The 11,773-nt window shown below is 31.7% G+C and overlaps 1 protein-coding gene across 1 annotated transcript; it reads right to left on the bottom strand.

The window, feature by feature from the left end:
• Positions 1–408: 408 nt before the first annotated feature.
• Positions 409–3,411, bottom strand: LOC145122761 (Outer arm dynein light chain 1 protein). Its single transcript, XM_079058332.1, has 4 exons — positions 2,908–3,411; positions 1,569–2,766; positions 1,333–1,479; positions 409–1,064 (listed from the first exon to the last, which is right to left on the bottom strand). The coding sequence occupies exons 1-4, from the start codon at positions 2,959–2,961 to the stop codon at positions 571–573; spliced, it is 1,893 nt and encodes a 630-aa protein (XP_078914458.1). The 5' UTR covers positions 2,962–3,411; the 3' UTR covers positions 409–570.
• Positions 3,412–11,773: the final 8,362 nt, after the last annotated feature.

Genomic DNA, 11,773 nt, shown 5'->3' with positions numbered 1-11,773 from the left:
TATCATATAAAAGAAACATGTTAAAGAAAGTAATGCTTTTATGTATATGTTCTTTTTATTAAAGTAATGCTTTTATGAATATGTTCTTTTTATTATATTATATAATATAAAAGAAATGATGTTAAACATTACAACTTAATCATTAAGAAAACCCAAAACATACGACCCTTTCATTAAGAAAACCCAAAACACACGACCCTTCAACAAGAAACATCATTAACCATTTCATTGATTATCAAGTAACTTTTTTTAAAAAGGTTAATGACTTGATAGGATAACATCCATACAATTGTTTTGCCAAAGCTCTCATAGATCTTGTTCAATTTCTCATATGTTCTTTGTTTCTAATGATTTTTGGTTCTCGTAAAAACCGAACATTATCGGTTTTCCCCAATCCCGACATCATGAAACCCTAGAAACATTTTGAATATATATACTTATTAGTGGAAAATAAAAGAAACATCTATCTTTCCCTCTCCAATTATCTAAATCTTTTTCAAAAGAACCATGAATTATTCACATTTCACAATCCAAAACATACAACAAGCTCGACCAATCTCCGATCATCATTTACTTTGTAGACCGGTGGTGACCCCTAGATGGCTTCACCCCATGCCGCCCACTTCCTTTCTGACCACCACCACCACGATGTCGGCTAAACGAAGAAGACGATCCAACACTTCCAATTCTCTTCACGGATCTTCTCCGACTACTCAAACTACCATTCCCAAGTGCAGCTTTCACAACAGCTTCTCTAGCAACTTCCCTCGCCTTTTGTGGATTCACTGGCTGTTTGTTAAGGTACGCTAGTTTTGGAAGAAGCCCACAAAGTGTTTTTCTCATTTGATCATCACTCATATTGCTTTGACTTGGGTTTCCCAATAGATTCAAAGCTTGCAATGAGTTATAATTTGCCACAAGTTGTCCAAGTGCTTTTGATGTAGTTATTTTGTTGAAGCTCAAGTCCACAATCGTTAGCTTCCTTAGCCTATGTAGCCCCTCCACATTGCTTATCTTGTTTCCCGCAAGGTACAACTCCTTAATCAATGTACAATTCGATAACCCTAAAAACATGCATAATTATTATTAATAACAAATAAAAACCTACTTTCATTTCTTTCTATTGCAATATTGTTGCTTCAATTCCATTTTTTTATTGACCGGGTCTAAGTCAGATTCAAACTATTTGATACAACAATATGTATCTATCTGACTCAATTAGCAACTATCAAGAAATAGCAACATCCGATAATTTTATTTGTTTTATAAAATCTATCTTGTTTTATAAAATCTATAGAATTATAGAATTCTTGGATTAAATGAGTTACTGACCTTGTCCAATTCGTGAAATCCGGTTGTAGCTCAAATCAAGAATCCTCAAACGTGTTAGCTCTCGAAGGCCTTCAATGGCACTGATCTTGTTTCTTGAAATATCAAGAATGTGAAGACCCTTTGGTAAGGACCCTGGTGTTATATGAACTGCAAGAAGATTTTAACTATAAGATGATATAACGAACTAAAAGATTTTTTTTTTTTTTTGGGTGGATAATGGAGTATAATTTATAAACCTATTGAATTCCCAGATAAGTTGACTGATCGGAGAGATGAAAATCCAGAAATTGTTGGGATCACTTTTAATCCTATACCAGAAATGTAAGCGACTGTTGAAGAAGAATTTAAAGACTGTATCACTCTGTTCGCATATGCAATCTCTTCAGGAAGATCGTTGTTTCTGGATGTCGCCGGTGCTTTTCCGTTTTCCGGCGAGGGTGGAAAGGTAATTTCATTGTCTTCTTCTTCGTTACCAGGCTCTGTTGGAATTTCCTGAACCCATTCATCTACTCTCGTCAATGACGATGATGGTGATCCCGCCGGAAACGCCATCCACTGGTTCTGCGGCCAGAAACCAGAGCCTTGATGAAACGAATTCCACCGGAGATCTCCGTTGTTGATCTTTTCTGATTTTGGAAGCTTTGATTTTGACTTTTCGAGTCGTCTGTTTGGTTCCAGATCCGATGAGTATCCACCTTGTTGATTGGTTAGGAGAAGCATGTTTTGAACGCCTTTAATCGGTTCATGAAGATTCCGGTGACTCCACAACAACAACTTCCACCATAACTTTCTGCTTTTCGATGGTAAGATCTGACTTGAAGAACACTTTCGTAAAATCACTTTATCTGCGCTGTAATTACTCGTTACCGAAACAGGACTTATACAACCATCTCCTAATTTCTGCAAATCTTCAAACGACTCGCAAGGAGCGATCCGATTCATCGGCAATACCCTTTTCGTTTCTAGATTCGAACACGATCGTTTCAGCTTCGGAGACGCTAAAAATGGCGTTTTAGAAGCTCCAGGATCACTTAAATGTCCGTCTTCATCCATCTCTATATCCGATGAATTGTTTTGATGATTATCGGTATTCATGTCTCTGTATTCTTCTGGTTCTTGAATCGGCGTTTTACAGATGGAAATTTCGCAGTTGCGATGGTGATCGGAGTTAAAATAATCCCTTTCGTGTTCATCTTCCCCTTCATATGCTTCTTCTTCTTCTTCTTCTTCTTCTTCTTCTTGAAGCTGAGCTTTTACAGGGCTTTCATGGCTGACAACCTTCACGTTGCAGGTTGAAGTCTTTGGTATAGAGAAGGGTACATCTACACTGAAAGTTGACTTTGACTTTGACTTTTGGTCAACTTCCTTTATATCTATAGGCTTCCCCAAGTGTTGTAATTTCACTTGCATAATTTTATTATTATCATTCTCTTCCTAAGAACACAAAGAACACACAAAGTCAAAACTATAGTCAAATTACAGAATTTAGATTGAAACCACCAAGAAAACGATGATTATATATTAAAAAACAATTTAATTTCAACAAAAATAAGAATTGAATAAATAAAATCTAACCTTGTGTTTCTTATTCCTCCCTGTTAATGAAGGAAAGCAACAGATAATCGGCATGGATTTTTATTGAGAGAGAGAGAGAGAGAGAGAGAGAGAGAGAGAGAGAGAGAGAGAGAGAGAGAGAGAGAGAGAACAATTAAACAATAAAAAGAATCCCAGAAGAAAAAAAGATTTATGTTTGATGGAGGAATAAATTCGATATAGAATCAATCAATATTAGCCATAATCGATTGGCAATTGGCGAAGAAGAGATAGAGGTGAATATGGTGAAAAGAGAAAAAGACGGTTGCCGGAGATTGAAAAAGCGGTGGTTTCAGATGCGTCGCCGCCAACTCTTTTGGAAGAATAACCAGGGTTCACCACCGTGACGGCGGCCAGAGTGATGAATAATTAGAGCTTCTGTCGAGAAGCTTGCCAGCTGCGGTGGTGGTGTACGTTATGGGAGCGGTGGTTTAGGGCGGAAGAAACAATGAGAAGTGATTCATCATATATGAAGGGAGGACACGATGGCCCACTTGTGTATATCGATGAAACTTAATATTTGATGTGATAAGTTCATTAATCAACGATTTATTCGTGCATTATTCAAAAATATGTTTTTATAGATAAATAGTAAGCATACAATTTTTGTTTTCTGAAATTTATCAGGTCTATCTGATTTCTTTACAACAAATTGCAAATATCAATTAGCAAGTTAATAAAATATATAACGTATAATAACTGAAATTCAGTTTTAATGAATATATAAAATTATAAATTATAGTAAATCGTAAAAATACCATTCAAGTTTGGTATGTTCAAAAAACATCATCCAAGTAAATTTTTTGTACAAAAACACACCATCCAAGTAAGTTATTTGTACAAAAACACCAACGAACTATATATTTTGTTTAAATTTCACCTTGTGGTAACCGATATTTACCGGTAAAAATCAATTAAGGGAAAAAAAAGAGAAAATGACTTAGAAAGATGACTATTTTTCAAAATCGTTCAAAAAACATCATCAAAGTTGGTCTGTTAAAAAAACATCATCCAAGTAAGGTTTTTGTACAAAAAAAAAAAACACCAACAAACTATACGTTTTGTTCAAATGTTACCACCGGTAACTAGCTCTTTTATGTTAAAAGATGACTTGATGTAATTATTGGTGACATGGCATGATAAAGATTTCGATAAAGTTAACATTCGGTTGGGACAAACCTCAATGTTTTTATCAGGATTAGTCTTCGTGGTTGATGTCTAAATTGGAGAATGATGCTTACAACCACAAGGGTTTGTATCATCAAATACCTTATGTGTCTTTTAAATGTGTGAGCTTGAGTTAGAGATTATTGATTTAGTAGAAGAATAAGCAGAGGAGAAGAATCCCTAAATCGATTTATAAAGGATGAATATATCAATTAATGTCATGTCACTAATTATTATGCTATGTCACAATAATGTATGTCAATTTGCTATGGGTAGTATAATAATCTCAAACAATATTTTTTGAATATGTATGCCAATTTGTAATGTGATTACAACAATGTCTTGATGAATATTTATGCCAATTTGTAGTGTGGTGAAATCTACCTCTTGTTTGCATCTTACCTAACTACAGGTCATAACTAAGCTATAATGGATTGCGAACTATCATGCATCTTCTAGTTTTCACAAATTTCATCCCTTAAGTTACTTATGGACATTTGTCATGAAGAAGCCCTAAATCAATTTTTAAAAGATGAATATATCAACTAATGTCATGTCACCTACAAGACCTAGTTACTAGTGGGTAACATCTGAACAAAACGTATAATTTATTGGTGTATTTTGTACAAAAACTTTACTTGGATGATGTTTTTTGAACGATTTTGAAACACAGTTACCCTCTTGAGTCAATTTCTTTTGTTTTTTTTCCCTTAATAACTTTTTACCGGTAAATATCGGTTACCATAAGATGAAATTTGAACAAATTATGTACCGCGTTGGTGTTTTTTGTACAAAAATCTTACTTGGATGGTATTTTTTGAACAAATTAAACTTAAATGATATTTTTTTAAACGAGTTTGAAATATAATTATCCTTATAAGTCACTTTCCATTAAAAGTAATAGGAAAACAGACAATTATCATCTTACTAAAAGTAGGATGAGTTGAGTGATATATTCATATTTGTAATTAATATTAAGTAATATGAAAATGTATTTTAAAATGATCTAAAGAAAATAAAATTTTATGACCGAAAACATGTCATTTCCGATATATTTGGGATTGAGATAAAGTTATATTATTATGTAGATAAAAAGAGGAGACCTTCTCAATGTTATATTATGATTATAGAGTAGTACATAATATAAGTTATGGTAGAAAATCAAAAAATAAAAATAAAAAATACTAATGTGTGATATGTATGTCCTAATGTCCGAATGAAATAAATTTATATTGTTATATAAGATAAAAATGACATTATCTCAATAGTATATCTGAATTTTTATCGAGTATTATGTAATAAAAATTGGCGAACAACTTAAATAAATTATAAGAAAAATAATAATAATAGTAAATTAATAAATATTGAATGAAAATATATCATTTCTTATTTCTTATGTATGTTAGATTGAAATACATTTATACTATGTACTTTTTTTTTTGAAACAACAAATCTAACCTACTCCTAAACTACACCTTAAATCCACCTATGTCCACAACACTTGTTCAACGTAATCTAGTAGGTTAATAGATTAAAGTGATTATATGTTAACAAGCGTAAAATATATAAAAACGGGAAAAAGAAAAACAATATTCATCCACAACTTTAAATTTAATATTGATTTTCTCAGTGAAAACAATTATTTTCTGTTTCTTAATTCAAAAATACGTTACCAGCCAATCGGTTTTATATACAAGGCTATCTTTTCTCAATAAGATAGAAATACGTAAAGCTATATATTATTATTTTTATCCGTTAAGAATATATTGTAACAAATTTAAAGATTATTATCATGGTTAAATGCCAGAAGCATAATCCAAAAAAGTTGTACGCGCATCGTACACGGCTCTCGAACGTTTGATTAATTGATTTGATTCTCTTTTTGTTTATTAAATATGGAATTATTATTAATTGTTTTTCAGTTGTTAAATTTATTTCTCTTATTTTTCATGAAACATGGCGGATTAATTGATAAATAAATTAAAAACATATTTCATTAATTCATAAATAAAATAGGTGAGGTAAACCAGACAGTGGAATTTTGTTTTAAATTGACATCATATGACACGATAAATTTTTATATAATACAAACATTATCTTAGGGTCGTTTCAAATATATTTTAGGCCTAGAACGAGAGAAGAAAAAAAAAAATTAGAATACACAAATTTCATCAACTTTTTATAATAACTGAATAATTGAAAAAAAAATATTTATTTCAGCTTCTAAATATAACATTTTCGATTACAATATACATATATTTAAAGAAAAAAATATTTCTTCTAACTTTTTGAAATGCAAAATTATTAATGATATCTTCAAGATCAATATTGTCTAACATGTCATTAATAAAATTCATAAAAATTTTGGGCCCTTAAAAAGATGGGTCTTGGATGGTCGCCCCTATTAGGGCTGTTCATTGTTTGGATAAAACCGAATTGTCCAATTGGACAATTTGGATTGGACTATTTGGTTTCGATATTCGGATTTTTGGATTGGTTTTCAACAAAACCGAATTATTATTTTGGATTTCAGATTGGATTTGGTTTATAAATAAGAACCGAATAGTCCAAAAAAACCGAATAAACATTTATTATTTATTTATTTATAATATATATCTATAGTTATCTATTAATTTTGTAATTTATTTTTTCAAATAGGTTCAAAATGTTTCATCCGATAAAAAAACATCAATATGTGTTATCTCTCAAAAGTTTTTTATCTATAAAATCTTTAACTATAATATATCTTCTTAGTAGTTTTTCATAAATATCAAATCATAACTAAATAATTTGTTTTCGCTTCTTGTGTAAAATTGGGTAATATTATAATTATATGTCATTTTAAAATGTTTCAGTTTTTGAAAACCGAATTATAAAAACCGATCAAACCGAACTGTAATTGGATCGGATCAGATTGGATTTGAATTTAGTTTGGACTATTCGGATCCATGTTTTGAAAAACGAAATCAATTTGGATTTACTTGATTGAATCGGATCAAACCGATCCATCCAAACGAACACCCCTAGCCCCTATCGTTCACCCTCTAGGATGGGCCTGCATGACATGACATCATCTTTTACTTCTTTTAGTAACACGAAAAAGACCTAACGAAAACATAATAAAAACGATCAACACGATAAATGCGGAAAAAAACTTCAGTTTATTTAATTCACAGTTAATCACACAAAACACGATAAACACAACAAACATATCTTAATATTGTGTCAAATTTTGAACATGAACACAACATCATATTTTTTAGGCTTGACACGAATACGAATTTGAAATTTAATTTCATATAAGTTTCGTTTTATATTGTATATTGTTGTTGTGTTGTGCCATAGATTGTCGTCCTAACTTAAATAACTGCTAATAAAACAGGAAAACCATAGAGAAAAAATAATATAACTTTATGTTAGCTCACAATGTTTGAAGACTTATTATTTCACTAATAAATATTTAATATAACTATATCTTAACTTTTAGGTAATATAAATAATAAAGAAAAACACAAACCTAGAAATATCACCAAATAATCAAAATATGAAATATATAAAAATTCCTAAATACTTAATTGTCTAAATACAATTTAGTCACAATCATTCAAATAACATTTTAAGAACCATATGTTTTCTCTCAAATGCCAAATAGAAATATCATATTATACTTGTTTTAAAATAGATATATTATTTTAATGATTTTCAAATAAAGCAATATATTTTTGTTTATTTTGTCATTAACAATAACCATAATGGATTCGCAAGGAGTAAGGTATGATATGTGAAATTGACAGTGGAATAATATTAAAATGAAAAGTTAGGAATACAACAAAATCAATTATTCATTGAAAATATTGTTTTTTTATGGGGCCTTCACCACATGGATCTGTATTGTTATAGAAAAGGTAGTGATCTGGTGACCACAAGAACGTTCCAATGTTAGATATGTGATGTCAATAGCACCACATCTTAAGAAAAACTAACCATTGTTTTTGGTTCTATTTACATGTATTATTGCAAAATAAAATAAAAATGTAATTATATCTTATTATCAGTTTGAAACAAAAGTTCAAAAGGGCATAGAATATAAGACCACTTTTTACTTTTTATCCTAAGAAATTAACCATGATGGAAATACGACTTATTAATGTAATTAACTTTTCAATTTGTTTACATCTAGGTAACTATCTTTTTTTTTGTACATATCTAGGTAACAAATTTGTTGGAAGTGTTCACATATGACCATTATGACCTACTGTAGCAGGTTACATCCTAGATGTGAACACTTTTAACAAGTTCGTTACCTAGATGTGTACAAAAAAATAGTTACCCAAATATGAACAAAACAAAAAGTAAGAGTAAATTACACGAATGGTCCCTGTGGTTTGGGGGAATTTGTGTTTTTGGTCCCTAACTTATTCTTTTAACTCGGATGGTCCCTACTGTTTATTTTTGTGACGCGTTTGGTCACTGTCTTACCTAAAAAGACTATTGTGCCCTTATTAATTTATTTTTTAATTAATTTTTTTATTTATGTATTTATTTTTTATATATTTAAAAAAATTAATATACCCCACATATATGTATCTCTTCACCGTAAAACTGAAACCACATTTGAGAAATTTAATTTGGGTCTCAACAGTCACCATCCCATCTCTCATCCTCCTCAACTTTTATTTCTTTTCCATCTTTAGTGACATCGACGTCTTCACCATCCTTCTTTTTTTGGTCCTTCAACTCTGGCGAACCAACACCATAACCCACTGTCTCTTCATCTTTAGTGGGTTGTGGTGTTGATTCGACGGAGTTGAATGACCGAAAAAAGAAGGGATGGTGTAAAGATGAAAAATAAATAGAAGTTGAGGATGATGAGAGATGTTATGGTGAGGAGATACAGATATATGGTGTCTATTAATTTTTTTAAAATATATAAAGAATAAATACATAAATAAGAAAATTAATTAAAAAAAATAAACTAATAAGGGAACGATAGAATTTTTAGGTAAGACAGGGACCAAACATGCAACAAAAGTAAACAGTAGGGACCATCCGAGTTAAAAAAAAATAAGTTAGGGACCAAAAACACAAATTCCCCCAAACTACAGGGACCATTCGTGTAATTTACTCTTACTTTTTGTTTTGTTCATATTTGGGTAACTATTTTTTTTGTATACATCTAGGTAACAAACTTGTTAAAAGTGTTCACATCTAGGATGTAACCTCCTACAACAGGTCATAATGGTCATATGTGAACACCTCCAACAAGTTTGTTACCTAGATGTGTACAAAAAAAGATAGTTACCCAAATGTGAACAAACCGAAAAGTTAAGAACCGATCATTGGAACCGGCCCAAAACCGGGATGAGCATATGGACCGGGGAACCGGTCGGAACCGGTATGTGAACTGGAACCCGATTAAACCGGTCGGGCTGGGACAGATACTCTATTATTGTCGATTTTTGGAACCGGAAACCGGTAAGAACCGATCATTGGAACCGACCCAAAACCGAGAACTGAACCTGACCAAGAAAATATAAGTTTTTTAATTTTTTTTAATTTTTTTTTTGGGGGAAACTTGAAAGTATAAGACAAGAAAATATAAGTTTTTTATTTTATTTTGTTACGTCCGTATAACAAGGTTGTGCTATATAAACATAAACTTTAGATCAAGTGACTCCAAAATCCAATTTTGTATTCTCATGTGTTATTGCTACGATTCACTAGTTTCTTGCTTGCTAATAATTATTTAATCTTATATATAGTTATATACTATTACTTATTTAGCTATCTAAAGAAAATAAACGAACATTAAATATTGCTTTACAACGGATGAAAACCATTGATTTCAATTAGTAATTCATTTCCTAGTTAAGCATCTTTAATTGTTGGAGACCAAAAAACTCAGTTTTGCAACTATTTTCATCTTTGGTTTCAGTTTTATCAATAATTGTTTTTTTATATAGTTTTGAGGTAAAAAGATAACTTATTTTTTTGTCTTATGGCTCCTAAGGTTTAATATGCAAATAGCGACAAAAATGTCGTGTAGTAATTTAGTTTGTTAAATTAACAAGGTTTCAAGACCCAAGAAGAACCGGCAAAAACCGAAACCGTAACCGAAATATTTCTCAAAATACGTTGCTATTTCTCGAGGACCGGTTCCAGCATCGAAGACCCAGCAAAAAACCGAAACTGGTAGAATCGGCGGTCCGGTTCGGTTCTAAATTTCGACCAACTTCGGTTCCCGGGCCGGGTCCGGTTCGGACCGGTTCCAGCCGGGTCGGTTTCGTTGCTCATCCCTAAGTAGACGTTTTAATCCGATTGGATGAATATTAATAGATCAAAATGTATTAAGGTTAATTATGATACGAAAATCTTTATAGTTTCATATTTTTTCATGTATTTAAACAAAAAAATTGTATTAGTTAAGTGTACGTTTATATCTATGTCAATTTACATCATTTTGTTTATTTATAATCAACTCATTCAACATAAAATTATCAATATTAGTCGAGATATAAATATATTTGTCAATTTGTTTTTTTATATCATATCACATATTCAGGCTAAACGGTATCGTAGTCTTTTTGCCACCGGTGAACCGATGTTGCATGTTTTACCACCGGTGAACACCGGCCCGTCACACATTTTTTTGCCGGCGGTTTTTTGCCATTGGTGAGATTCCTCTCTCTCTCTCTCTCTCTCTCTCTCTCTCTCTCGTTTTACCGTTTAAATTTACCGTTTCATGCTTTTTCTTTTGCCAGTGGTAACCATGTACACTACACCTTACCCATTTTTAAAAATAGCAAAAATGACAAATATGTCTCTATCAGCCTAGCCTAAGTGGAAAATACTATCGGTGGTATGACACCATTTAGTCTCATACGATTGTCTTTAACTAATTATTTGTAATTATGTCTCTTTGCACAATTATATTTTGAAGGTTTGTTTATCTAATAATTGTTTTGAACGGATGAATTAAAAAACAACAAAACAAAAAAGAACCTAGCAAGGAGCCAGGGACCAAACATTACATCATAATGTTAAGAATAGGGTTTTGAAGCCATAAATGTTTTCTATGGACCACCCAACTATAAGAAAAAACAACAATACCTCAAAAAACATATCTTTCCTGGGTTTCACCTGATCGAACATGCATTTATTTCGGAATCTCCAAATCAACCACCACGAAATGCTAATGATAGCCGCTATAATTATCTTGCACTTACTCGAGAGCTTCACCGAATCCATAAAACAATCAAAAACACCGATGGAAGTGAAGGAGGAGAGATAAACATCGCACCAAGTAGCAACCCTCACAATCAGGTGTTTAGCAACCTCATAATAGTAGAAAATATGAGTCACACTTTACACTTCATTTGAATAGACATAAAACACATGGAACATCAATACCTATGACTACCATATTTTCCTTAGTAGGAAGACGATTTAAATTAGTTCTCCAAATAAAAGATGTTAACTTTGCTAGGAACTAACAAATTCCACCTTGTCTCGAAGTCTCCATGAGGCAGAGTGAGATCATCGATCAACAACTGTGTGTCTTTAACCAAGAAATCCATAGAGTTTCCCACATCCCAAATCCATCTATTCTTATCGAACCCTATCTGAAAATTCTCAAGCAACACGATCAATCTCGAGAACTCAATCGAAAGGGTTCCTCCTC

Source organism: Lactuca virosa, chromosome 6 (genome assembly GCF_052849685.1).
Source record: "Lactuca virosa cultivar CGN04683 chromosome 6, Lactuca_virosa_CGN04683_v6, whole genome shotgun sequence".
Taxonomy (NCBI): Eukaryota; Viridiplantae; Streptophyta; class Magnoliopsida; order Asterales; family Asteraceae; genus Lactuca; species Lactuca virosa.
The sequence above is the reverse complement of the archived record's forward strand: the minus strand, read 5'-3'. Positions and strand labels throughout refer to the sequence as shown.